The sequence below is a fragment of the Fusarium flagelliforme genome (genome assembly GCF_020744385.1).
Source record: "Fusarium flagelliforme strain FIESC 12 MPI-CAGE-AA-0113 chromosome Unknown B0J16scaffold_4, whole genome shotgun sequence".
Classification (NCBI taxonomy): Eukaryota; Fungi; Ascomycota; class Sordariomycetes; order Hypocreales; family Nectriaceae; genus Fusarium; species Fusarium flagelliforme.
In genome coordinates this window covers 3,254,960-3,282,354 of record NW_025763506.1, presented here as the reverse complement: position 1 = coordinate 3,282,354, position 27,395 = coordinate 3,254,960, and the positions used below count along the sequence as shown (strand labels likewise).

Genomic DNA, 27,395 nt, shown 5'->3' with positions numbered 1-27,395 from the left:
CTGGTTCCTGATCCTTGAAAAAATCGACCTCCCGCCATCGTGTTTCTGCCTTTCTAGGCCGTGTTTCCTACATACTTCTGCATGTCACCCACCTTAATCACTCCGTCTGCAACCTGCGTCTGTTTCTCTCGACTGTGCCGGCTCGCGGCTGTGTGACAGCCGGATGATCCACCGTGGGGAGACGGCATTTCAACAACCAGCCAATATCAGAGCTCCGTCAGCCGCTGGCCCCTTGAAGCTCTTTAGCCACCGTTCACAATCATATGTACATATGCTGTATGTTGACTCGTTTGCTGCACACTCTTCCCGCACGTCAATCTTGAAATCCACTTCCAATTCCCTAACTTACCTACCTACCCCTGCCCAGAGTGACAAGCTTGCCGCCGCCATATCACAAGAGACACCCACCATATGCAGTACATTTGTTAGTACTTTTCCTGCTGAGCCTTAGTTCTGCAGCTCTACTGTTCTCCGCTAAACGGTGAGGATCTGATCGTCTGAGGCCATATATTCGGCCGCATGCCCATTTAGACTCCACTGTAGCTCCCGCCTTTAAGACCCTGCTTCCCAACACCTTAGGACAAACCGACAGAGTTCTTTTTGTTTACCATCTCAATGTGTTATTTGTCTTTGCCTTTGCAGGTTTGATCAAAGAATTTGGTATATCTAAAAGCCAACTGATAGTCTCATTCGTGCATACTCTACCGGCTTACGATCTACCGACTTGGATTCTTCGCCTCACTATAACTCATACAGACCGACATACAGTATCACCTAATGTCGAATTAAAAGTGTTTCTTGCGCTTTGTCGCCAATTCTTTTTATAAAGCTTACTGGAGTTTCAACGCTGGTCGAAATGGCTCCCAACTCAAATATCCGCCACACCCTCGAAGAGGCCGCAAATAACATCTCAGGTCTAGTCAAACGGATTTCTATACCCTTGACACCGACAAGCCCGCCGGGTCTCGTTCAAGCACATACAATCGATCCATGGGAGAAGTCAGGGAAATATGGTCGAGGATGGTCCTACTTTGCACTCGCCTTGATGGGCACCGTGCTCATCATGCGCGTTTGGCACTTCTGGCAAGACAAAATTCGACAAGCTATTTATAAGCAGGAAGTAGAGGAACATTACCAAAACCTCTATAATGCTGAGATTGAAGCCACGTCTGGAATGAGAAGTGGTCAAAGTCAGCACTTCTTCCCTGAAGGCCACGACGCGATGGGCGAGAAGCACTTCCGACCCAAGGCGCACTTCTCTTCTGTTAACATCATCAATGACACGCTGGCTCTGTTTCGATGGATATTCTATCGCCCCATTCCAGACTTCGTATGGGGAAAACGCCGAGTCACATTCTCCTCTCTGGCAGTTCTCACCACTGTATTCGTCACTCTTGTCTTTGTGGTGCTCTATTGCTTCCTACAACAACCTCTCTACTGGCAGAGCATTCAGTTTGGGTCACCTCCGCTGGCTATCCGAGCTGGCATGATCTCTATCGCTTTGACCCCCTGGATCATTGCGACCAGCATGAAAGCAAACCTACTTACCACTATTATTGGCATTGGCCCAGAGCGGCTGAATGTCTTCCATCGATGGGCAGGTTATCTGTGTTTGCTTCTATCACTTATTCACGCTATCCCCTTTTATATCCAGCCTGTTTGGGATGATGGTGGTATGGAAGTATTTCAGCGCCTGTTTCCTGGTGGTAGTGGCATCATCTACGGCACAGGTATTGCCTGTCTCGTTCCACTTATCTGGCTATGCGTCGCCTCGCTCCCTTTCATCAGGAGAACAGCTTACGAGGTCTTTGTGGTTCTCCACGTTCCAGTTGGAATGGTTTACGTCGGTCTCCTGTTCTGGCACACAAAGAACTTCCTCATGTCCTGGGCATATCTCTACACAACGATTGGCATTTGGGCCTTTTGCTATTTCTTGAGGCTTTTCAAGTTGAACTGGCTCAAGCCCTGGCGCATGTCTTTTATGGTTGGCGATGAGGCAGCCATTACTCTCATGGCCGAAAATGCCATCAAAGTCACTATCCCAACACAGATGAAGTGGAAGCCTGGCCAATACGTATACTTGCGAATGCCCGGGATTTCCATCTTCGAGAACCACCCCTTCACCATTTCTTCCCTATGTAGCGATGATTTCCCATCAGAGTACGGCGAGCAATATCGTGACTGCACCTTGGTATTTCGACCCTACGGCGGATTTACACGCAAGGTGCTGGACACTGCCATTGAAAAAGGGCCTTTCCATACTTATCGTGCGTTCCTGGATGGCCCTTACGGTGGCATGCGTCGCGATCTTGCTGCCTTCGACACCTGCATTCTTATTGCAGGTGGTAGTGGCATCACAGCACTCGTGTCACAACTTCTCAACCTTATCAAAAGAATGAGAGATGGTAAAGCTATTACCAAGAAGGTTGTGGTGGTCTGGGCTTTGAAGCGACTGGAAGCTATGGATTGGTTTAGGGAGGAACTGCGGATTTGCCGTGAGGCCGCTCCCCCAGAGAGCGTTACTTGCAAGTTCTTTGTGACCTCGGCTGTAAGATCGCGTCCAAACCTGGACGGCGCAGGCCCCTTCAACCAGAACAATCCCAATGGCCCCAACGGACCCAGAGCCCTGAGCCACATGTTCCATGATAAGCTGGATGGATTTGTCGCGGGTATCGCTTCCAAGAGAAACTCCGCCCTAATCCAATCTGAGGCTCAGGGGGACCCAGAGCGCGAGCGCGAGCTTCGTGCTGAGGATGAGGACCGCATTACTGCTCTTCCACAGCAAAAGTATCTCCAGCCTCATTCGTTCCCACCTCCACCCCCAGGACCTCCCCCCACCAACCGGGAGGAATCTCTCCGAAGGCTTGAAGGGCATGGCTATCCTGAAGATAAGAAACCTCCGATCGAAGATGTTGATGAATCTACAGTGAACGATGGAGAATTTCACTTCAGACCCATGAAGAATGACAATCCTCCTCAGTTCAACTACGCACCTCGATCACCTCAGCGACTTCCAGAATCGTTCCCCACCGAGGAAGAAGCATTCCCGGTGCGAGCTCCGGAGCTTGCACATCTTAGGACGGCCAACCCCGAGGCCGGACGACCACGACCTACATCCACTTTTGGACCACCATCTGGCTTCGATTTTGGGTTCCCGCAAACCCCAACCGAGTTCCAGAAGAGTTTGATGCGATTTGCGTTTCCAGTGCCTCATCAGATCGACGGAGGTTGGAGCGTCGAGTATGGGCGACCAGACCTGGGCTACATGCTCAAAGAATGGGCAACCGGAGGTGCTGATGGACGAGGCATTCTCGGTCGACGCACAGCTGTGTTCGTCTGTGGCCCGCCAGCCATGAGAGTTGGTGTTGCCAACACGGTAGCTCAACTCCAGGCAGAGATCTGGGGCGATGATGAGCTAGAAGAAATCTTCTTACACACAGAGAACTACGCTCTGTAGGAGGCCGATAGCCCTGGATGCACGTAATTTGGAGGAGGCTGTAATTTTATAAGTTGGCGAGGAAAAGAGACGAAGTGGAGCAAAGAGATACCATGAGCGTTTTGAATTTTGATGACTTAGTATACCTTAGTACATATCCACACCTTAAACAATGTAAGGTGCACTTAGCTGGAAGATGTGGCCATCGAGCCTAAGCTATATAATATCCATCTATGAATGCTTACTATTATGACAATTCATTATGTCAAAAGTCTATCTGGTCCCGTGATCTTAAGAGAAGATATGGCATGATGGCATTCATGACAGATGGAGAAGAATATGGAAAGTGGCCATAAGGGTTCACGAATGCCCCTCCCCCTCTTACAATAGAAGTCATGATGAAGCAAGGAATTTAGGAAATCGTGATTGGGGAATTAGATCAACTGAGGACCTTGCGGGGTTTGGAAGTGGCTGTGATTGTCCATTTTAGTACCTAGGTATGATGAAGGAAGCAAGCACCTTGATGGCTTCCTTTTGCGCTTCTGTTGCGATGCGCCTAACGACCTAGGTACCTAGGCAAGTCAAGTCAAGTCAAGTCAAGTCAAGTCAAGTCAAGTCAAGTCAAGTCAAGTCAAGTCAAGTCAAGTCAAGTCAAGTCAAGTCAAGTCAAGCCTTGAATCAAAGAGGTCCTCAAAAATACAACATCTCTTTGAACTCTCGATCATTGATAAAATTCTTTTTTACAATACTCTCGCCTCCGAATACATACATACTCTTCGCCAGTTTCTTTTCTTGTCAAGTGCAGTATCGTCATCGTACTTATACGACCACTTATACCCTACGCATTATTTCGAACACTACCCCAAACCTCGAATTCGATAATCAACAACAATGTCGGCGTGGCCAGAGACAGACCTCGATAAGATGACCAAAGGATGGTCTAAAGCCATGGAGTTCTCCAAAGCCCGTCTCCAGCGTGTTCATGATCTTGCAGAAGACCAACTTGACGACGCTATCAAGGCAGGTCATTTGGTTCTTGAAAACGTATGCCTATTCATGCACGCCTGTGTAAAGCGCGGCCAGTATCGGTATAAATCTCCATTAGAGAGAGGTTGAGCGTCAGCTAATAAATCCTATAGCCCTCCGCTTGGATTTTGGCAAGTCCTCCATTCCGAGTATGGCATTGTTGTCTATCCTTCTGCATGGCAAGAAGACATAAATATTCCCGGAATGGGCATAGACGTGACCTTCACAGAGGCATACCATGGTCACATCAGTAAGTTACCATTCCCTTGAAGTCAACCGTCTGCATCCATTTCTATCTTTACTTACACAAATAATAGTGATGTATGGTGGATCACGCACCAAATACCCTCCCCGCTGTCCCTTTGAGTTCATGCAAGAACCTCCGCCAGTCTACCAGAAGGAAACACCTAAGATAGAATCATGATGGGGAAGACCCAAACCGAGCTAATTCAAGGGCTCGGATATCTGATATGACACAACGATCGTGGTTTTTAGCAGGTGGGTAGTCGAGGCATAACAGTCCGGAATGCCGCAAAAGAGTCAAAGGCGCAAAGTCGTAATCTCAGTTTCAGCGAATGAATCTTTACAATTTCAATCAAGTACATCCAAAAAGAAAAAAGAGTGAACTTGTCTACATGTATGAAAGTGTTAAGTTTCGCGCTGTCCTACAGCTCCATCCCTGTTGGCTCTCCAGACCCCCTCCTCACCTTCGAACTCCTCCCGTTTCCATACCTCAACCTTATTCTTACACTCCTCCAACGCTTCTTCACCGGCTCTCCATGCTGCTTGTCGATGCGGGGACGATACGGCGATCAGGATGCTCTCCTCGCCGATAGGAACAGCACCAAGGCGATGGATCATAGCTACCCCACGGAGACCATGCTTGTCACGAATGTCTTTTGCAATGGCAAGCATAGACCTTAGAGCACGAGGGTGGTATGCTGTGTACTGTAATTCCTTGACTGGTTTCCCCGCAAAGTTGTCGCGGGTGGTTCCTGTTATCAAGTTAGACTCATAAGAACAATAGAAGATAGGCAATGTGAGAGCTTGCCTGCGAAGAGAACAATAGCGCCAGCCGAGGGACTGCGTACACGGTCCATAATGGCCTGGGCGTTTAGGTGATCGTGTGTTAGAGCGACGTAGCAGTCCTGGTCGGTTTGTTCCCAGACATCTTGAGTATTTTCTGTGTTGGCCATTTTGGAATCCAATGGTATGTACGGAGTAGGTATGGAGAGTAAGTTATAAGTTTATCTCTCAGTTTCTATGAGAATATTGAGACCTCAAATTCAAATCATACCATTGTGGGTGCTGCGCCCGTAATTTATCTCGAAGCAAAACCAGACACGCACTATAGATAAACTGTTGGTCCTATATGATAGATTTGTTTTGCCTGATAGTTTATATGAGTATCAATATATAATTAATTGCTGATGCTACAAGCAGTCACTTGAGCGTTGCTAACATCGCGCCGTAAATGACTAAGCCCCACCTGACGTAGGTACCTAGGTAGAAAGGTACGGTACGGGTACGCCTTGACTTTTTCGAACTTTGATTCACAAACTCCTTCTTTTCTCACTCGTACAGTTTGATTCCTTTATGAAACCAACTTCCTCTTTTGTTTTCACCTCCAAGGAAAACTCCACAAGCTGAACTGACCATGCACGACGATCACTACATGCGATCCTCCGATCGCTCGAGGGACGACCATCAAAGAATGAATAGTAACGACGAATATCAAGACCGAGACGCCGGCTACCGATCGCGGCAGGGTAAACACATAACCCGCGCCTCAGGCGGAGATGGGGCATTCGAGAAGGACCTCCATGGATGATTTGAGCCTCGTAGCTAACTTCCCTACGGGACGGCGAGATCATTCCAGATCTCCACCCAAGCAAGATTTCCACGACGATTCTCGAGGAAGAGACTCTCGATACCGGGACAATGATGACTACGATTACGACTACCGATCTGGTAGCTACGACGACGTGCACTCAAAAAGAAGTGGCGGAACCCGGGAGGCGCGCTACAACGCTCGCGACGAACATGACTACCGAGGCATGTATGATGATGGCTACGTGGACGATGACGATCAAGGGAGACGGCATCACGAGGACCATAAGCACCAAAGCAGCAGAAGAACATATCACGACAACGATGACCCTCGATCGCGGTCCCCATCTGGAAGCTATCATCACCACCATCGCTCCAACAGCCCGACACGAGACGCCGGCAAACCCAGCGATACCGTCATTCTTGAAGGCCTGCCATTTAGTGTATCGTCGAATGAGGTTGGTACCCTGCCGATTTAAACAAACTGTTTCAGCAAACAAACAATGGAGCCCCCTTTGGTTTTGAGAGGAAACACAATCACTCTGGAAAGCATACCAAGGTGTCGCCCCTATCTCTTCATCATAATAATGCTGGCGACACAATACATATCTTTTGAAAAGAGTCGACGTATCAGTTCTCAAGACTAATTCACGGACCTGCAGCTTCGAGACAGTATCTTGAGCAACCCTGTTGCCGCCGACTTCCCGTCAATAGACGTCCGCATTTCCGCTTCCAAAGGTAAGCAAGACATGCTATATATATATTGTTTTACATAGAAACTGACGTGCTCGAACAGGAAATCGTAGAGCGTTTGTGCAGTTTCAAGAAGTTGATCATGCAGTTGCTTTTATGAGAGAGCATTATCCAAAGCTTCTTGTTGAAATGGCACACTCCACTGATGATGTCCCAGAAGGGAGATTCGATGCGTACATTCACTACGCTCGAAGTCGAGATTCGCGCGATGCGACAGATGTCCGTGGCATCCCTGGCAGCGATTGGACTTGCCCAACCGTAAGTAAACTCTCATCGTCGACTACGCAATTGCTGATTGAAGACAGTGTGACTTTTCCAACTATTCTACCCGTACCAAGTGCAAGATCTGTGGTGGCCCTCAAGCTGGTAAGTCGGCTCCAGATGCGTTAGCAGTAGCGAAAGTTAACATTGTTGCGCTAGCTCCAGCATGGCAGTTGAGTCTTACAGGCATGGCAGATGCCTCGGATGTACCTGCGCAAATCCTTGTTGTCTATCCTTTAGCATCGTTTGTAACAGAGGACATGCTAGCCAGCGATATGAAGCGCCTAGAGCTTGTGAAGCCTGAAAAGGACAAGGACACCTTGAACAGCGCACCGAAACTGAAGTCTACAGCACCGACTGGTGATACCACAGGCTACGGCGCCCGACCCGGGTCCCTGCATCGAGTCTTTCTCATGCGCGATGCTAGCACTGATGAATCCTTTAAATACGGATTTGCTGAATTTTGGACCGTGGAAGATGCCACAGCTGCTGTGACCAAGTTCCAAAAGTCGAGATCATTCACTGTCGCCGCTTGCCCAGTGACGGTAGCGAGCACTCATATGGGCGTCTTTCTTCCTGAAGAGCGAGAGGTTGTACCTGCTATAGAACACATGTCGTTCAATCCTCTGTTCAACCCGAACCTTAGGGTCCGCTACAGGGATCATCATGTCTATCCCAGTCAGCAGATTATCACTGAACAACCTCCCGAAGGTGAGGGGGAAACGAAGGCGCGCGAAGAAGAAGCAACCGATAAAAAATCAAAGAAACGCAAAGCAGAGGGAAGCATAGCAGCCTTGTCCGCGAAGAAATCTGCACCTGTGATGGCAGGCCGGATGGCTATGTGGCAGCAGAAAAGCAACGAGCTTCGTGAGGAGAAGGAGGCAAGGCCAGTGAGGCGAGAAAAGGCCGAATTCAGCGATGTGAATCGAACACCGCTACGTATAAACCTTTCAGGATCTGGTGCAGATGCCCCCAAACCTCAGAGCGCCATCAAGATCTCTATCTCTGGGACTGCGAAGCTCGGCACCCCTGAGATCACAGCTCCCGACAAGCAGGCTTCACCCGATGAGGTCGGTACGCCTGGTAGCTCCACGCAGCAACCATCGGCGTCAGAGGAACCTCCAGTTTCCTATGTTGACCGCGATCGACTGATGTGCTTGATCTGCATGCGAAAGTACAAATCAGTAGACGAAGTCAACATCCATGAAAGATCTCGGAACCATAAGGATGCGACGGAAAACGAGGAGCAAGTCAAGGCTGCATTGCCCAGACTAGCGACGCGCGACAAGAGACTGCAGAAGCAAGCCCAGGAGAACCCCGACATTGCTAATGCTACTTCCCAGTACCGTGACCGCGCCAAGGAGAGACGAGCCGTCTACAACCAACCCACCAAGCCCATGCCCGCATCGCAAGGGAAACCCAAACCCGCTCCTAAGACGGAAGAGGCCAGACCGACCCCGAAGCCTGCCCAGTCCAAGGGAGCAGGCATGTTGGCCAAAATGGGTTGGTCTACAGGTGCAGGTCTAGGAGCCAGTGGGGAGGGGCGGACTGAAGTCATCGAGACAAATGCCTACCAGGAAGGTGTTGGACTGGGTGCTGAGGGCGGTAATCTGGGCGATGCAGCGCAGTTGGCTGAGCGCAAGACGAAGAACACCTACGCCGATTACGTGAACACTGTGCAAGACAAGGCACGGGAGCGATACAACAAGATGGGCTAAGAGCTCGACTCACAGTGCCTGGATTCATTAAAGCCTGGGAATATAAATGGACGGGCGTTATGGAGATTTCCTTTTTAGAAGCACGGATTAAGAGTGAAACTTGCCGTCTTAATAATACTATAGACTTAAGTAGTCTTGAACGATTTCTTGTTTTCTGTTGTCTAGTAACCCGAGCTACTGTCAACATTGTGCTGGTCTTATATGGAAACTCAGAGAAATATGTAAACGGGTAGTCGTGAAAGCGTTTTGTATGTATATATGTAACCAGGGGTATCGTATTATATATACAAAATATACCATAAATACCACAAAAGCCTTCTAGCGACAGTTCATCTAAAATGCTATTCTAATATGCTCACGATGCCTATCTTCTACGCTGTATGAATTATACCAGAATGCTTACAGAGCAGCCAAAGCAATACCCGCAGCTACGATGAGGCTCACCAAGGAAACGGGAGAAATGTGACCGGCATCGTTCTCGGGCTCTGAGGAAGGGTTAGATAACAACAAACTAGGCGAGGGAAAGAGTTGTTGGCGACTTACCTGGAAGTCCGGAAACAGCTGGTAGTTTGGAATTGGCCTTGAGGTCAACGATCTTTGATTCCTTACCGCCATGGGCGGCCTCAGCGATTCCCACTTGTTTGTTTGCCAAATCATAAACGACATAAGCAGAGCGTAGGAACGTGTCGCCAAGGATCGTAAAAGTGGAAGTCTGTACTCCGTAGGTGCTGGAAGGTGAAATGCCAAACATACAGACACCATCCCAGCCCTTGAAGTAATAGTCGAGACGGGGGTCCTTGAAAATATCCTGGTTGTCAGGGAAGGCATTGACGATCATTTCGCTCATGGGGACAGAGATTGTCTTGTTGTCGAACTCGAAGTCGAAGTTGATGCCTTTGCCTTTGTCTTTTGCGTAACCGCAGTCCACAAAAGGGATGTTGACATCTTGCACGCTGAGGACATCGAAGGCCTTGTAGATTTCCTTGACCTGAGCGTCCGGCATGAGACAAACGGTGGAACCAGAGTCGAGAATCGCGACTGTGTTCTTCTTGAGAGAGTCCATCTTGATACCGTCTGGCTTCTTTGGCGTCTTGACCTCCAAACCCTTCAAGGCGACGCTGAAGGAGGTGATGTTAAGGGACTTGGTAGATTCGGGCAGTAGGGGGAGGGTGGCAAGCTCGCCATAAAACCTTTGGGTGTCGATGCCACCGAAGAGGACGGTTCCTTGATCGGAACTGAGATCGTTCTGTGTTTGGTCAGCGATGGTTCAAGGAGTTTCAGAGTTGACTCACTAGCCAGAGACTGTAAGCAGCTGTGTCAATGAGACCCTGAGATACCATGTTATCGACAATGGCAGGATACGACTTGTTGGCAGCAACGTTGGCAGAAAAGCCTAGGCCCATAATACCGGTTGGGCGAACAGACTTGACTGCAAGACCCAGCTGCTGCTGCTTGACGGCTTTACCGTCTATGGTAACGGTATCATTGAAGTAATCACCCTCAATTCGCCGAGTGTCTAGGTATCTAATATCAAAACCATCACGGTCAACAACCTTGAATGTACGACTCTTGTCAGGGTTGACTAGAGACTCATTGTTAGTGTCGTCTCTTAATAGTTGAGAGTACGAGTATAACTTACAAGTAGCCATGCAGTATCCATTTGTTTGTTGCGCCTTCTTGCTATGACAGAGATCGGTATCTTTGGAGTTGACCCAGGTATCGCTGCTTCCAGTATCAAGAAGGAAGCTAATGTTCTGGGGCGGCGTTCCAATCGAAAACTCGGCATAGTATCCACCTCCAGTGATGTTATTCAGTGCCTCAAGGTCTAGAGTATCGCGTTTCTCGATGGAGGCGCCATGATGAAACCCGTTCTTCACAAAAGGAACAGAAACTGTGCCAGCAGAAGCCCCTACAGCGAGTGAAGCGAGGATAGTGGAAGTACGCATGACTTTGACTAACGGTCGAAACTTTGATAGTACATCCACTGATGAATCAATCTGGCACGCGTCGATCAGAGATTACAGTTCCAGATGGACGTCAGAGAGAGAGAGAAATAAAGAATGAACAGAAAGAATGAACAAGAATAAGCTTAATCCCACGATATCTGATCCCCAGAATCAGTTAGATTAAAACTATAAAAAAAAAAAAGGGAGACGGGAGAATTGAGCCAAAGATAGGATAGTTTTGAGTGGAGGAATGATTGATACTCTTTGATGGTTTATTTTAATGAGCCAAGACTTGACGGTTAGACGGCATTGGCGGCGCCACTAAAAGCCAGGGACAGTTTAATTGGCTACTTATCCGTGAAAAGAACCATTCTGAGCGCTTTTAGCGGTGGAAACGCCTGGGGAACGCTCTAGTGGCTGAGTGGATAGTGGAGGATGACGCTGTCAAATCCTTGGATCCTTCTAAGAAACCTTATAGTATCGACTTGAATCCTTGATACCTCCAGTATATACAGATACTATACTCAAGATTCCAGTGTTCCATTTTTAATCAGGAAATTGAGACTATTTTCAGAGAATAATGTCCATATTTGAGGCCGAGATAGTAATATTAGGTATGGTATCAGTAAATAAAACAAAACGAACTAATAGCAAGCTACAGCTTTGCAGACTTCTCCCCACCGTCTTGCTTGAGCCGGACAACACCCTGCACAAAGTCAGTATTTCAAAACGTCACAGCCTAAAGGAAGAACACGTCAAAACTCACCTCTTGGAAACACGTCGCCAGCAAGGCTCCATCCTTGCCATAGATCTTCTGCGTGACAACGCCCCTGCCATCTCCCGCCCACGGGCTCTCCGTCTCTGTGAACATCCACTCATCTGCCTTGACCGCCGTCGGCTCATGGAAGTAAATGCTGTGGTCCAGACTCACCATCATGCCCACGTGATCTCTCTTCTTCCAGTCCTCAACGTCAGAGCCCATCCCTTCGAACTCGCACATCTCCTTGACTTTCTCCCGTGTTTTTTCATCCAGCGAGGGGACCTCTTCCGGCGAGAAAGGGAAGCGCCATAGACCGTGGAGACGGGAGACCGTGCCGATGAAGTAGCTGTCCGACATATAGGCCAGGGCATTGAGATGTGCTTGGTGGCCGCCTGCAGCAGAGATCTTTTGTCGTGATCGCATCCACTGTCGGCTCTTACGGTCCTGCGGCTTGATTACAGGGTCATTGGCGCCCAGCACCTCAATCCTATGACTCTGGAAAGGTCCTGTCCTTGCCCATTCTGGCTCACCATCCCAGTCATCTGCCGGTGAAGTCACGTTCTCGGGCAGAGTCGCCGCATGGCTCACTTCCCGCTGCTTCTTATCCGGGCTTACCTGACGGACGAAACTGATAGTCGTGGTGAAGATGCATGCGCCCTTCTGTCGTGCCTGGACCGTACGTGTCGCGTACGAGCGGCCATCGCGCACCCTTTCGACGTGATAGAGAATTGGGGTCTCAGATGAGCCAGCGAGAAGGAAGTAGCAATGAAGGGAATGCACCAAGAAAGTCTCTGGAACTGTCTTTTGCGCGGCAGCGAGACATTGTGCGATGACAGCGCCACCATAGATACCACGGGCTCCGGGTGGCTGCCATTGAGGATGTGTGTTTGTGAAGATATCCTGCGTTTGATTAGCAAGTTGTGCTTTAGACGTGAACAAAGAGATGGATATATGATGTTGCACGCGTCTTGTGGTATAATACCATAGATCGCACTATGTAGTTTGATGAGGTGAAGTATAGCTTACCTTTCCTAGAACCTTGAGCTCTGTAACGTCCAAGACATTCTCAATCAAAGACTTATTTTCATCGTGCTCTGGTGGTCGCAGGAGCGTTGGTCTAACGTTTCCCTCGATAACGGTCATTCTATAACCTTGTCCGCGTCAATTAAACGCGTTATTGCTATTAACAAGCAAACTTGTAACTTGGTTCTGGTAGGAGGGAGAAAGGTATAAAATGAATTGGGAAGAAGGATAAAACTGCAGACCGAGCGTTTTCATGTGCTGCTAAGGACGGACTTTGATAGGTTGATAAGAAAGACGAGACTCATACGTAACCCGCCCCTGACAAGTTTAAGGTTAGGGACAGGACAAGACTAGGTATTAATTTTTGCCGAGGTTCGGACCTCTGCCGATCGTGGGGCCGAGTCGACCGAGTTATCGGCCAACCCGTGACCGGCATTGGATGTTACTCAACACTCTACAGTACCTAGGTAGGTACAGAGCACTTATTCTCCGGTCCGGAATTTATAACGGCACATCAATACGGATAGTAGAGAACAAAAAGTAAATTACTTGGCCGTCATGCTTCAGCGACATTCATTGCAACTCATACTAACCACTCTTGACCTCTCTTCTATACGACATTCCTCCTATCCATCTCGTACCCCGACTGTGTTTGTTTCCTTTGATCGGTAATGATTAACAACTTGGAACCCAAAAAACACTATCACCGTACTGTATCCTGGTCCTCATCCACATGATCTTCGTAAATCGGCTCCAATCCCTCCCAAGCAGCTTGAGGGTTGCCCTGTGGACCAGCCTTCTCGCGTTGCTGCCAGTACTTGCCGTTAAATTGCCAATACTCCTCTCCCGTAATCTCGCAACGTGCCTTCTGGAACCAAGCCGGCGCAAACTCTTCACCACGTTCCTCTCGAAGACGTCTGCGAGCTCGCTGGGCGTTCTCTAGACGGTTCTTCTCCTCGGCAGCAAAGTCATACTCTCCGTCCTCCATCGCACGCTGGTCAGGTCGGAGACGAGAGTCAGTAGGAGGAAGCCATGGGCGCAGCTGATCATCGATATGGTTGAATGTCAGAACAAATGGCGTCAGGTTGAAGGGAATACCAGCTGGTCGCTCGTTCGCCTTCCAGATGAGGTATGCCCGGTTGGGATCAGTCAGACCGCTGTGTGCCATATCGCCACCACTTTCCTTGGGCTCGTCGACTGCTGCCTCGTAACCCGGAGTTAGGCGAGCATACAGCTTGGAGTTCCAGCGACCACCAAGACTGACGCGCACTTTGCCAGAGGCATCAGTGACCTTTCCAGATACTTGATATGCGCTAGAAGCCTTCCAACCACGTGGTTTGAATTCGACGTGGGCAACCTCCCCTGTTGTCCAATTTTTAATTTCCATGATACCGTAGTTGTCGACAGTTGGGTTTCCAGTAATGATTCCGATGACTGAAGAGGTAACCTTCTTCCACGTGTAAAGCTCTTCCTTACCTCCAGCAGTAGGACGAAGTTTGAGGAACCATGTACCCAATGGGTTGATGTCGAAAGATTTACCGTAGAACTTGGATTTGACGGCCGATTCTCCCCAGTAGGACCACTTGGGCGACTCTGCGTACGCGGCGCCAACAGGGGGGTGGTGACTGACTTGTTCGATGAAGAAGCGGTAACCCTTGTCGGGTCGCACGTATTCAAACGTCTCTCCCAGAAGGGGGTTGAAAGGTTTAGCCACGCGACCAATGGTGGAAGCATATTCACTAGCAGCAAATGCGGCCACGTAGATGAGTCGTTCAATTGAGTCGGCTCGATCCGCGGCCAGATCAAGCAGATCTGCATATTCCATATCCTCACCAGCACGGTAGAGGAGTGAAGTAGGCTCGTTGAACGAAACAGGCAAAGTCATCTTGGTCATATCTTTGCCAATCATAGACTTGAGAATTCCCTGTTCCAAGTCAGCATCACAGTAACTTCGCTTTTACACAGTCCACTTACCCAGAGAGAAATCTTGGGCCGGTCATCAGCATCCATCTTGAGCCTGGTTCGGATACCGTTCTCATAACCCTTGTACGAGGAGCTGATGTCCATTCCGCCAGACACCACGATATCTTGGCTTTTGGGCTTAATCTCGTCAGCAGGCAGTTCCGATACTTCAACCTGACCAGCATCCACGGCGTCAAAGAACTCGTCCTCTTGTTCAGATTCGCTCTCGGATAAGTCCACGATGATTGTAGGTTTCCTTCGGACACTCTTCATTGTGGGTGGCTCGGGAGACGCTGGTCCGGGTGCTGGCAATTTGGCTGCTGCATCTTCGAACTGTCCTTCCTCGTCCTCCTTTTCTTTACCATCATCCAACTCCTTCTCTACATGTGTGTCCTGCACGGGAAGCTCAGCCCCAACAGGGATGCCACTTTCGATGACCTCCCGCAGAGCCCTCTTGGTTGCCTTGCGCTTCTTTTCTGCCTCTCCGACACGAGCTTCCAGAACCTCCTGCTCACGAGCCACTTGTGCCATGCTCTCCTCCCACATGCGTCGCATGTTTGCCTCCCTGTCCAGACGGTATTGCCAGTAAGCATCACGGTCCTTTGATATCCGGAGCAAGTCAGCCACGAGGGTTGACAGACTTCGAATCGCAGCATCGTATGTACCCAAGGCTTGAGATACGCTATTATCAGAAAGAGGTGTGTTGGGGTTTTGGTTAAGCTCGTTGATGAGGGCCTGGTGAACATGAGACATTGTTTCGAGCTGAAGCTTAGCTGACTGGGCCGTGATATTCAATGCGTCTTTCGTGGCAGTCGGCTCTTCATGGATGCTCATATCATCGCCGTAGTCATCCTCGTCATCCATGTCGTTGTTTGTTAGTGCTCCATTCTTATGTACCCTTGAGGCACCCGCATCCGTCTCGACATCCACGAATTCGTCGTCTTCCAGGCTACCAGTAGTGCCGGGACTGGCCTGGCTTGGTCGTTGATCGACAGAGGATATTTTTGAAAGTGATCGGCTAGGAATCTGAGAGCTGTTTCTGCGCAGGTCCGTTACACTGGTACTCTCGCTATGAGATTCCTGGAGGGAAAGTGTGCTGGGATCAGCCTTGGCCTGCCTCAAAAGCTCTGCGCCACGAGCTGCTCGTTTCTCTTCTTCCTTCGCCTGATCCTTGGACCACTGGATTGAATTGTTGAGGGCCCAGAACCATCGTTTGGCCTCAACTTCGTGGTTTGCCTTCAAAGTATACTTGACTGACGATTTTCCATGGATTTCGAACTTTGTCTTTTCGTCGGGACTCATGTGAAGCTTGGCAATTCGCATATTGATAGCTCCACGGCAGGCCGAGCCTGCGTCGTCCTGGTGCTTATAGTAACTGAGAACACCATCTTCGAGCACGAACCAACGCAGCTGGTAACCCTTCCTATAGTTGGTCCACTTCTTGAGATAGCCCTTCATCTCACGGGCCTCTCGTCCAGCGAGAGGATCACTGGAGGTAGAGCCCGGTGTGCCCTGAGAAGCAGCCTGTCCAAGCACTGCTTTCTCCTGGATTCCTCGTTGGGCAGCAACAGCTGCAGGAGACTTCTTGAGAATAGCTTTTGTAGCGTCGTCACTGGTAACGGATTGGGGCAGCTTGCCCTTACGATCGCGACGGAACGGGTCGGCACCGTGGAGAAGGAGAACCTGAATAAGGTTGGTATTTTTCTTTCGGGCAGCTTCGTGAAGCAGTGTCCCGCCAGTCTGAACCGTGACAGGCTCGGATGCGAATTCGGGGCTGTTGATGTCGAGAACAGTCTTGACGCGATGTTCTTCGAGAACTCCAGCAAGTGCGCCATAATTGCCCCGCGCAATCAGCTCTTGCACTTGCTTGACCTTGGCCTCGGCAAAGAGCGATCTCGAAAGCTGCAGAAGCTGGAAAATCTCAGGGTTTCGTGCTACGTCGAGTGGCAATTTGCCTTGGGCGTTTGCGATAGCATCGTTGATGTCCTTCTGTTCCAAGAGGAGTTTCACCACCGTGGTTCTGCCCTGGATCGCAGCCAAGTGAAGCGGGGTGTTCCCATCCTTGTCACGAGCGTTCACATCGATCGATCCCTGTCCATCGGACAAGACGTACTCAATGACGGGGAATTCAGCACATTGGATAGCTAAATGAAGAATTGTGGTATCATCGAGGGCACCTGTGGAGGAGCCGTTTACCGAAGAAATACTCGGGCGGGGGGCGTTCTCGGCGGTTTCGCGAATGGCGCGGGAGATGGATGAGGTATCGCCGCTTCGTAGAGCCTCGACAAATCTAAATTTGCGGACAGATTGCTCGAGGCTTGCAGTGCTCTTCTCGGCAGCAGGCGATGCGACGGTCTGCTGAGGCTTGGGTGGTTGCGAGTGGGAAGCCGTAGGAGAGAGACCAGCCGAGGAGACGGATTGTTTGGCGGCGTGGCCACGGGGGCTCTGTTGGTGCGCCATGGGGTTGATCGGGGTCGGGGTCGAGGATGAGGGAGTTCGCCGAAGCCTCCCGTCTTCGGAACCGGATTCTTCGTCTCGAGTATTGTTGCGCCGCAGAAGAGAGAGGGCGGCAGCGGATTTGGACCGCTTGTGGGTGCTGAAGACAAAAGATAAACAGCGGTCAGTAGGTGGAACGATTTTGATGCTGGGGTGGTTGGCGTTGGTCAAACAGTCCAGAGTAAGTCAATGCCAGACTCGGAGGGGAAGCTAAGTTTAAATAAGAAGAGAAACATCCAATGTCTGATGTGGACATGGACACAGATACTGTAGGTAGGTGCATGCAGCCAGAGAGAATGGCGAATCAGTCTGGCAGGCCAAGCAAGGTGGATGCGGATGCTGATGCTTTATTTGGTGCTGTAACAGTAGGAGGTATCACTAAGTTATCATTCAACTCACCTATCACCAATGTCAGACATCTTGGCCGACGTCTCCAGCTAGCTACCTTGACTGCTGTAGGGGCCAGATGCTGGATGTGCAGCAAGGTAGCGCGCCCGCTATAATGTCGATAACAGGGGTTGTTTTGGCCAATGCCAAGAATTCGCGTGTAGATGCTGTTCTCTGGTGTTGTTGGCGAGAGAGAACTGAGGGTTGATAGTATGTAGGAGGGGAAAGGATTAAAAGTGGCCGGGTAGAAACAATCTTGGTTGATGAATTCGTCAGGTTAGTTTTAGCTGATCAAACAACGTTGTCGTTACGGATTGGATACTGGTAAGGCAATAGAGTTGGTAGCATAAGTTCCATCAGTGGAGGCTGAAGAGGGGCTTAGTACTAGGTAGGTAGGTAAGTTTTAGAGCTTCACGCCAGGTGGAGGTGCCCGGATATTCGCCCGACACCCTCAAGATCAGCCACCACTGAATTGATAACCTCCGAAAGCAGAAGAAATCAACATGATAAGTTGAAATGGTAGCATTCGCCATACATCGGCTATTTCTCCATCCTATTATATCATGGCATAAGTTAGTAGCCAAGCACTGCCCTGGATATTCGTCACCTTTCCAGAACTCCATGCCCCTCAGTCTGTCACTGGACGGGCTGTTTCAAGACCTTCCACCATTAGCCCATTAGGTACTGTAGAAGCTTCTCCTCATATCCAATGACGTCTTTAACATCAACCAAGCAATACAGTACAGGACAGTACTGTAGTGACAGCCGCTCTAGCCTTGTTCCTGTACAGTAGCTCCGAGTCCTAATTACCGTACCTAGTTGAGAATAGACTGCCAAGTGCCAAGAATCTATTCAGACAGGAAAGTTAACCTCCATACCTAGGTAGGTACTTATGATAGTGCAGTACTTAACATACAACCATTCAAGGCATGTGAAACCAAAGGATGGATGTTCCGGTTATGTTTAAAAAATTCGCCTCAATTCTATTTGCGAGTAACGCATACGTCGACTGTAGGACCCTATTGCTCGAAACGACGATCTAATACAGAACAGGTTATAGTCGCAGCCGCTGACGTTTGCTTCTGCATCCAGAAATCCAGCTTGTGACTCTTGACCCGAGTTTGCCAAATACCAAAACAGTTAAACAGCGCATCGATAAGCGTTAATTGATAAGCAAATATAGTACTGTAGTACTGACCACTCGACATCAATTTGCGATACCGTGAGCGCTCTATAGTACTGTACAGTCAAGTGAGACATTCCGAAACATGGTCATGTTATTGCGGTTGTTCCTGCATTAGATATAATTTCTAGCCGTAAGATAGGTATGTATTCATTCTATACACATTAACATAATAGGAGTGACATGAAGTTGTAAAGGTTGCCCTCTACATTGAAGAAGGTATAGTCAAGGGATCTCGGTTTTTCTGACCAAGAACGAAACAAAACGAAAAAAGAAGGAGAGTGAGTGTAGTCACACTACAGAGCGAGTACTTGCAGAAGAACAAGACCTGCAAGTGCAGTCAACCCGACGGTCGTCGAAGATGCACCGGCAGTGACGGGGGTGAGGGGAGCAGGAGTATGAGTCTCAAAAGGAGTCTCTTGGTCGTGTCCGCCTGTAGGAGCCGCGGCGCCTGAGGGTTGTTCGCGCGCGGGCTGCTTGTATGTAGGCTTAGCCTGCTCAACACCAGGCTTGGTAGCGGTCTTGAGCGTGGCAGGAGGGACGACAATGCTGGTGTAGACTGTGCCATTGAGATGAGTCCCAGCTGTCAGGGGCTTGAGGAGTTCGCCAGCAGGCTTGTAGTTCTTGATACCCTGCGTCTCCTTTGTAGGCACAATGGTTGTGGTCCACGAAGCGATTTCAGTAGTGACAGCGCCGACCTGGCAGTTGGGGTTCTCGGAAGGACACTGAGCGACGGGATGGACATGGCTCGTGTAGAGAGTCTTGATCTCATGGTTGACAGGAACATTGGTAGGAGCTGACTTGACCGCCTCAATTACAGGGCAGACAGTAGTGTAGACGGGGATAGTCTCGGTGGTAACAGATCCGTAAGGGCAGTTGGCAACATCAGGAGCGCATTTGGTGACCGCGTGGACACTTGTGGTGTATACAGTCCTGGTCTCGTATTGGGGAGGAGCAGCATACTGAGAGGCATAACCGGTAGGCTCAGCCTTAGCAGTGACTGGGCACACAGTCGTGTACAAAGGAATGGTCTCAGTAGTGACAGATCCATAGGGACAGTCGACAACCTCAGGGGGGCACTTGGTAACCGTATGAACTCGGGTAGTGCAGACAGTGCTGGTAGTCATGCTGATAGCATTCGTGTTTCCAGGGTAGTTGGTGTAGATGGGCGATCCCTTGGTCGTGACAGAGCCCGAATGGACAACTGTAGCAGGGTTGCCGTATGTCTGAGTGTACGCAGGCGCACCGGTTGATGTGGTGTTCCAGCCTCTGAAAGTGCTGTAAGCCGTCGAAATAGTGGCTGGTTCGGTCTCTCCAGTCGATGCAGTCGACTCTGGAACTCCTGAGATATTTGTGAGAACATCTGCAGTTGAGGTAGAAGCAGCCTCAGTAACGGCGGAAACATCAGTGGTCGCAGTCAAATCAGACGTAGCAGAAGAAACATCGCTTCTCAAAACACTGCCGGTTGTTGAAACCTCAGTAGTGTCAGCAGAAGATTGTGTGACTGTCGCGGAGATATCAGAAGTGGCAGAGTCAGCAACGGTGCTTAAAGTGTCTGCACTAGTGCTAGCAAACGTTTCGGTTGAAGCAGTAGCATCAGTGGAAGCAGCAGCATCGGTAGAAGCAGTAGCATCGGTAGAAGCAGGAGCATCAGTGAAAGCAGTAGCATCGGTGGAAGCAGTAGCATCGGTAGAAGCAGGAGCATCAGTGAAAGCAGTAGCATCGGTAGAAGCAGTAGCATCGGTAGAAGCAGCAGCATCGGTAGAAGCAGTAGCATCGGTAGAAGCAGCAGCATCGGTAGAAGCAGTAGCATCGGTAGAAGCAGCAGCATCGGTAGAAGCAGTAGCATCGGTAGAAGCAGCAGCATCGGTAGAAGCAGTAGCATCGGTAGAAGCAGTAGCATCAGTGAAAGCAGTAGCATCAGTGAAAGTATCAGTGGAAGCAGAAGCTTCCGAGGTAGCCGTGGCATCAGTGAAAGCATCAGTAGAAGCAGAAGCGTCCGAGGTAGCCGTGGCATCTTCAGTTGAAGAGGCATCGGTCGAGGAGAAGTCGGAGGCAGTGGTGGTGTCAGTCGTGGTAGTATCCTCTGTCGAAGAAGCACCAGTAGTTGTATAGACATCAGCTGTAATGGTAGTATCAGCTGTAGTGGTAGTATCAGCTGTAGTGGTAGTATCAACTGTAGTGGCTTCAGTGGTGGTGACCTCGGTTGTCGTGGCATCAGTAGAAGTAGATGCCTCTTCCGTAGTAGTCGCCATGGCGCTGGTGGTGGTTGTGGGAACTGGCACAGGTTCACAGCCATACTTGAGGGCATCCATTACGTGTTCGTTGTAGCTCTTCCCGTCAACAATGTTGCCAGCTCCACGGGTAAGGTCCCAGAGAGATATACCACCGAAATGGTTTTTTTCCGTAAGTTCGCAAACAAGATCCTTCATGTCCTTGGGCTCGAGATAACCTCCACCTGGTGCAGCATCTGCGCTAGCAGGAAGGCCGACATACAGCTTAGCTTCTTTGCTAGATTCGCTCGCCTCAATGATTTCAACCCACTTGTCGTAGTTGAACCCTTCGCCTTCAAGACCTTCGGGCACGGCATCACACCAAGGGTTGTTATAAAATTGAACAAAAAGGGCATCGAACTTGGCTGACTGAATCATTTCCTTCATGTAAAACCATTCATTCGAAGTTGGGCACTGGGGCGCACCAGTAATGATGAGTCTGTCATCGAGTTCGCGGAGTCGGTTGATCATGGCAATGTAAGGACCGTTAGCTGCCAATTGTTAGTAGATATCCAGTTACAGATATGTTGCTTGGTCACTCACGAAGATCATGCTCAATATCAAAGTCGAAACCATCGACCGCATTGTAAATAGCATTGCCATCCTCATCAACACTGTCAAAGGGGCGAACAAGGCCTGAATACTCATTGTGAGGACCGAAGGCCTTGTAGAGGATGTCGGCAAAGTCCCGACCATTTTCATTGGTTGTCACTTTATAGTTACTGGCTCCAGTGTTGTAGACACCACCAATGCTCAGAAGAATCTTGACGTTGCGATCTTGGCAGTATGTAATGGCCTCTTTGATTGTCTGGCACTCGCTGAGGAGGTTAGAGCCCGGATAGGTGCCACCTGCGCAATGCCCAGCAAAGTTTGTACCAGGTAGGCCTGATAAGCTGTGCTCAGGGGCTTGATTCACGAAAGAGAGTGTGACATATTCGGGTCGAGTGTCACAGTAAGACGTGAGAGACTCCGATCCGAGTTGACCCTAGAAAACATAGTCAGTGGATAGCTCTTCTAAATTCAGGAAGCGCACATACCCAATAGCCGTTGAGACCACCGAAGCCAGAAGCCTGAAAGATAGGGGCCACAGACATTGCGATTAACTAAAAGACTGTAAGTTGGCCGAGGCCAGTAAAGAATGTGTGATGGTACAGCGATCAAAGAAAGGACGCAAACCAAAGTTCGCAATGAGGCCTAGAACAGAGCCGTCTCCAAAAGTGACTGTCAACAAAGTTGATGGAAAGTAACGAGAGCAAAGAAGGAAGACGAGGGAAAGCCATATATTATAGAGAGCTACTCTACTCTGAGCAAGGGGTTGTTGGCTTTGGATGCATCTCTTAGTCACCTTTGGTCCAGGTACTAGAAACTAGCCATATGGACCGGGCATTGCCTATCTTGGACATAGTCAATGTACTCCTCTCACGAGAGTATTGACATGGACTTCTGGAATTGTCGATGGGGGCAGCCTGACGTCGGCCGCACTGCAAGAAGCAATCTCTACCAGAGAACAGTACTGTAGAACAAGTCTAGCCTAGAGGCTGCACGCTTGTGCAGTTCAGACAGCTGAAGTTGTTAGTCAGTAGACTATCGTTTTCAGGAACAGGCTAAGCGTTGGTCGAAAGTGAGGAACTATTGGAAAAATGGGCGGCTGAGCCGTGCAACCGATACGCCAAGATGAGAATGGAGAACGGAGATAAAGCTAAAGTGCGTGAATAAGCCCATTTCGTGACGCTATGAGGGGGAAAATAATGGATATTTGATCTTGGCAAGCAAATGAATTCGATTCAGTACCACTCAGGTAGACGCCTGAGAGGGTCCTGAGTCGTGACGCCGGCGTTGGGAGGGTTCCGGTGAGGGCATCGTGTGTAAGGGGCATGTTGACTGTGGATATATGGATTTCATGTTAAGCAGTGTTTTGAGTGGCTGAGCTCCATGATATGGCTGTCAAATGTCAGTTGAACTGCATCATCTTTTGATTCGATATACCAATAATACTTAGCTTAGACCGATAACCAAGACTCCCCAAGTCTTTAAGTTCTTTCTCTGAAGAGAAGGTCAGATTGTGATGAAAGAAGCTGGAGCTGAAAGGGTTGTCGCTTTGACCGTTGTTGGTTCTGTTATGTCTATGTCTATACCCCTGTCTGGAAACTTCCCGTGGAGTAACCGTCTAAACTAAGCGATGCGGCTAGCGGTTCCTGCATTTCGGTTGACCAATAACATGCTGTTAGAGCTCGAGCCATTGCTGTAGGGCTTAAATCATAGTGCAGACATTACCTAGAGCTATGGATCTAGGTGCTACGACGTATCTTCCAATGTCACCGCTGGCTAGTAGTAAGTTTAGGTACTGATTTCCTCTTTTGGATGTCCAGCTGCATTACCCCTGACAGCTCCGGAGGTTTTGGACTCAAGATTGATCACTAACTAATAGTAGTACAATCCATATGTCTAGTCCAAGGGTCTGGCGATAGACCCAGGACCCCTCGGCCGCTGCCCACGTTGCGACACCGCCGATCGGAGGGGCTCTTATTCCTCTCTTCCTTGTCGTTGATCGGCAATCCTTTCGCTTTCTTCCGAGAACCCTTGGACTACTCGAGTGACATCAGATGTTGACTCTTCCACTACATTCTTGGAGCTTGGTGCATCATATAGCCAATTGCAACATGACTTAGCCATCATACACAGGCAGACAATAAAAAAAAAGGAGTTCGTCGCTAGTCTGAGTCCTCTCTCGCTTGGCTTGGCTTCAATCGTGGCTTCACGTTCTTCTTTTTTTTTTCTCTTCCGATGAGCGAACCCATAATTTGCTCGCTCAGCAACAGACGCTAGCCAACTTCTCAGCTAGTCCAATATTTGCCAATAGTTGGGTTTTGCAACATCTCAGATATGGGATGTTTATAGTACTCATCAGTTATTGCTTTTATATCTCCTGCATGGTCCCCTGTGGAATGTGTCTGCTTTCAGGTTCCTATTCTTACTACTGGTTCTTACTTATACCGTTTTTCGTTGTTCCGACTCTGATACTGATACAATCTTCTTCCAGCACCGTCCCATACCAAATTCCACTGTTTACTTGGCGGCAGTGTCAAATCCCTGTCACAGAAGACTGGGTACCCTCGCGATCTCGGCTCAGCATATCCTGCTGGGTTTTCAGAACCGATACCACTTGATATGAAATGAGATGCTTGATTAAGGTAAGTCTAATCTAGCTAGGGAAAAGAGGACTATTTATCCTAGTCCTCACATAATGCCTCTGAAGGCATCAGCAGTTTGTCCTTGGTGACTTAGGCAGTTGTTGTGACTGTAAGGCAGCAAGGCAAACAACACACACAAACACAAACATAGGTATAGTCAAGCCTAACCAACAATACCTGACGATAATTAACGACATTCTTGTGGATTTCCATGTTACTGGACTCGCTAGTTCCCTGGCTCTCGGGTCCTTTCGTCGTATCCTATTGCACTCCATCACATCTCCGACTGGCTACAACACTTATTCGTTTACAAACATGACCACCGGGCGGAGATCCATAAGCGCTCAACGATGCTCCAAAGCACGTACGAAATCCGGTCCACAAGTTCAACGCTTCATGTCACCTCAGTCACACCGTTGGACGAATTAGCCTTTTTATCTCGCCCGATAGGGCATAAGACGATGCTGAACTATTCTCCACGGTGGGTTTACCAACTGGAACAACTACTTGTTGGCATTGCCGAACTCATAACACTTGTGTCAGGGGGTGAGTTGGTATGGCAAAATCATCCACTTGTTGTTTCTAAACATCACTACTTGAAATCAAAGGAGATTGTGAGATTTGATATAGAGAATTTCATTTTACTGATCCGCGCTAAATACATTCAGAGAATTCTATCGAGCGATACCGCTCACCCATCTATATTGTACGAATAGGAAAACTTGGCTTAGTCCAGTGTTGACAATCTGGAGTTAAGCAGTATCCAGAACGATAACCTCGGCCTCGGCCTCTCCAATGCTTTCCACTGCGAGTTTATCGCCGGCGTTGACACCCTCGATGAAAGCGCCATCGCCTTCGAAAAGCTCAGCATCCTCCCGGCCATCCAGGCGGATCTTAGCCTTTCCTCCTTTAGTCATGGGCAGGTGCACATACACCTTTCTCTTGGTCTGCTCAGTGGCACCTCCTCCGACTGTCCACTCAAACTTGTTGGTTGGCTCGATAATGCCAGCGCCCATAACAAAGTCTGCATGAATGGGGATGGTCTCGGGGATGACAGGCTCGGCGGTCTTCTCCTCCTGAGCAGTAGCATCCTCGCCACCCTTAAGGGGACTCAGAATCTTGACAAACCCCTGTCTCTTGGACTCATCGCTGAAATGACGGGTGTGGTATCGGGGGGTAAGACCACGCTTCCAGGGGATGGCCCAGATCTGGAGAAAGTGCACAGTGTCGGTCTTGTGCTCGTTGAACTCTGAGTGGGCAATGCCAGTTCCACCAGTAGTGAACTGAACATCACCGCGGTGCATGCGGTAGAACTTGTCAGACTGTCCTCCCTCTTTGCCCTTAGTAAGCATTGAGTCTCGGTGTGTAAGCTCTCCTCCAAGGATATAAGAGAAGATCTCAAAATCGCGGTGAGGGTGTGTTGGGAAACCCGAGTTGGCCTTTACACGATCCTCGTTGAGGACACGAAGAGAACCAAAGTGAGTAAATCTCGGGTCGTACCAGTCAGCAAAACTAAAAGAATGGTATGTGTTGAGCCAGCCATGGTCGCTATGTCCTCTGTTGCTGGAACGGTGAGGAGTAATCTTTGCTTGACGGAGTGACTTGGACATGTTCTTTGCAACGTTAATCATTTGACTCTGATGAGTTGTTTCGACTGTTGACGTTTTGTTTGGGTAAATGAAGTTTGTTGTGAGTTGTTGAAGGTGATTGATGTAGTTGTTTGCTGGTGAATAGATGATGATGAGGATGGAAATTGCAGCGACGAAAATCGCAATCAAGGGACCGGAGCGAAACATATATAGACAAATTCACGGAATTCACGAGAACATGCCTGTAGTCAAATGGACAGAATTTGAAGTTGATTGAAAAACGCTGACAAGATATAGCTAATTGTGTTTTGCCATTGCCATGGGCCATCACACATTGACTTTGTCATGATTGCTCAGCGGATTCGTCAATGACTGACGGCTCCAAAATGTGGGGGGGGGGGCATTGGAAAGATTTTAGTTGATTATCTCAGGCTGACAAAAGATACGACTAATGATAGTGCTCACGTGACCAGAATTATCTGCTGCTAATTAAGCTTGAAGCTTGTCACCCACAGCGTAGAAACTCTCCAATGATGAAGCTCTAGACTAAGTGCCTACTAGAAAACAGTTTAGTTGGTCGCAGATAAACTCAGAAAGAGACGTTGATACGAGGCGTAACTGTTTTCTAAATTATTTCCCTTTCAGTAAGACATTAGCAGGTGGCGGGAAGTTTGAACTGAAACCTCATAATTAATTAATTAATCAACCGTCCAAGCCAATTGATATCCGTAGATGACTCTGTGAAATACCTGCCAGCCACCACTTCATCCCTTGAGACAGAAGATCAGACTGTCCAGCAATAAACAGGGACCCGTCTGTATGTTCGCCAATCAGCAATGGTTCCAAAGAACTGGGAGACCGGGTTTATTGTCTGACCATCCCTTCCCTCCACCATGACGCAGAGAACGGGCCTGACACTTGAATCCCAACCTCTTAAAGAATAAGACGGACATATCCAACACCAGCACCAACTACGATCCTGATCTTTTTTTTTAATTTCTTTTTTTTTCTTTCATGCTGCACGTACCTTGCATGAAGAGGCAGAAGACATGGTACAGCTCGTGCCCTTGCAGAGTCTGCTCTGTCCTTGGGCTCTAGGGGCTGTTTGTGGGTCGCGGATCGTGCTTCTGCTGGTGTGAGTTGCTTTTCCATGATTCGCAGTTATCGACGGTAAGAAAACAATTCAAGGTCGGCTGTTATACTTCAGCTGGCTCAATCTCACGAGGTGGGGAATCTTTGTTCTTTTTTGTCGCTCTGTAATTTATCGAATACCTCACTACATATGTATGCTGCTGTGTGACTCTATGTTACCCTCACTTTAACTTCTCTCTCCTATCAAAACATTCTATCAAGCTCAAGCGCAAGTTCAGTCGATCGAGTTCAAATCAGGAACACTAGTACCTGAAACAGCCAATGTGGCTCTTTGAATCCTTGGTCGGATCTCTCAGCTTTCGCTAAAAATGATATAAAAAGTGAAGCTGTTTGTTCCAGATGAGCTGTTGAGGTGGTTGGTATTGTCTCGGACCCCTGTCAATCATGAGTGGAAATAGTCTGGGGTAAG

At 48.9% G+C, this 27,395-nt stretch overlaps 8 protein-coding genes across 8 annotated transcripts; 2 read left to right on the top strand and 6 right to left on the bottom strand.

The window, feature by feature from the left end:
* Positions 1 to 856: 856 nt before the first annotated feature.
* On the top strand, positions 857 to 4,732 carry B0J16DRAFT_355931 (ferric reductase like transmembrane component-domain-containing protein; the record flags this gene model as incomplete). The annotated part of the gene is made up of 4 exons (XM_046129442.1): positions 857 to 3,453; positions 4,013 to 4,016; positions 4,346 to 4,524; positions 4,576 to 4,732. 4 exons carry the CDS (start codon positions 857 to 859, stop codon positions 4,730 to 4,732), a joined length of 2,937 nt encoding a protein of 978 aa, XP_045983290.1.
* A 334-nt stretch (positions 4,733 to 5,066) lies between these two features.
* B0J16DRAFT_414980 (Molybdopterin biosynthesis MoaE) lies at positions 5,067 to 5,892 on the bottom strand. Its single transcript, XM_046133488.1, has 2 exons — positions 5,514 to 5,892; positions 5,067 to 5,457 (listed from the first exon to the last, which is right to left on the bottom strand). The coding sequence occupies exons 1-2, from the start codon at positions 5,656 to 5,658 to the stop codon at positions 5,111 to 5,113; spliced, it is 492 nt and encodes a 163-aa protein (XP_045983289.1). The 5' UTR covers positions 5,659 to 5,892; the 3' UTR covers positions 5,067 to 5,110.
* Positions 5,893 to 6,261: 369 nt separating this feature from the next.
* On the top strand, positions 6,262 to 9,373 carry B0J16DRAFT_399494 (uncharacterized protein; the record flags this gene model as incomplete). Its single annotated transcript, XM_046132444.1, has 5 exons — positions 6,262 to 6,750; positions 6,955 to 7,030; positions 7,089 to 7,303; positions 7,351 to 7,411; positions 7,466 to 9,373. The coding sequence occupies 5 exons, from the start codon at positions 6,262 to 6,264 to the stop codon at positions 9,022 to 9,024; spliced, it is 2,400 nt and encodes a 799-aa protein (XP_045983288.1). The 3' UTR covers positions 9,025 to 9,373.
* Positions 9,374 to 9,394: 21 nt separating this feature from the next.
* On the bottom strand, positions 9,395 to 11,213 carry B0J16DRAFT_342274 (aspartic peptidase domain-containing protein). Its single transcript, XM_046127890.1, has 4 exons — positions 10,664 to 11,213; positions 10,317 to 10,606; positions 9,568 to 10,270; positions 9,395 to 9,509 (listed from the first exon to the last, which is right to left on the bottom strand). Exons 1-4 carry the CDS (start codon positions 10,968 to 10,970, stop codon positions 9,424 to 9,426), a joined length of 1,386 nt encoding a protein of 461 aa, XP_045983287.1. The 5' UTR covers positions 10,971 to 11,213; the 3' UTR covers positions 9,395 to 9,423.
* Positions 11,214 to 11,546: 333 nt separating this feature from the next.
* Positions 11,547 to 13,133, bottom strand: B0J16DRAFT_287423 (thioesterase-like superfamily-domain-containing protein). The gene is made up of 3 exons (XM_046124133.1): positions 12,757 to 13,133; positions 11,737 to 12,630; positions 11,547 to 11,676 (listed from the first exon to the last, which is right to left on the bottom strand). The coding sequence occupies exons 1-3, from the start codon at positions 12,871 to 12,873 to the stop codon at positions 11,626 to 11,628; spliced, it is 1,062 nt and encodes a 353-aa protein (XP_045983286.1). The 5' UTR covers positions 12,874 to 13,133; the 3' UTR covers positions 11,547 to 11,625.
* A 171-nt stretch (positions 13,134 to 13,304) lies between these two features.
* On the bottom strand, positions 13,305 to 17,963 carry B0J16DRAFT_342271 (Oxysterol-binding protein-domain-containing protein). Its single transcript, XM_046127889.1, has 3 exons — positions 17,611 to 17,963; positions 14,728 to 17,311; positions 13,305 to 14,677 (listed from the first exon to the last, which is right to left on the bottom strand). Exons 1-3 carry the CDS (start codon positions 17,628 to 17,630, stop codon positions 13,457 to 13,459), a joined length of 3,825 nt encoding a protein of 1,274 aa, XP_045983285.1. The 5' UTR covers positions 17,631 to 17,963; the 3' UTR covers positions 13,305 to 13,456.
* A 2,968-nt stretch (positions 17,964 to 20,931) lies between these two features.
* B0J16DRAFT_237761 (glycoside hydrolase superfamily) lies at positions 20,932 to 21,847 on the bottom strand (the record flags this gene model as incomplete). The annotated part of the gene is made up of 2 exons (XM_046123043.1): positions 20,932 to 21,545; positions 21,598 to 21,847. Coding segments are annotated over 2 exons (864 nt in total), but the record flags the coding sequence as incomplete, so codon positions are not given.
* A 3,026-nt stretch (positions 21,848 to 24,873) lies between these two features.
* B0J16DRAFT_342265 (RmlC-like cupin domain-containing protein) lies at positions 24,874 to 26,271 on the bottom strand. The gene has a single exon (XM_046127888.1). It carries the CDS (start codon positions 26,039 to 26,041, stop codon positions 24,998 to 25,000), a length of 1,044 nt encoding a protein of 347 aa, XP_045983283.1. The 5' UTR covers positions 26,042 to 26,271; the 3' UTR covers positions 24,874 to 24,997.
* Between the last annotated feature and the right edge of the window lie 1,124 nt (positions 26,272 to 27,395).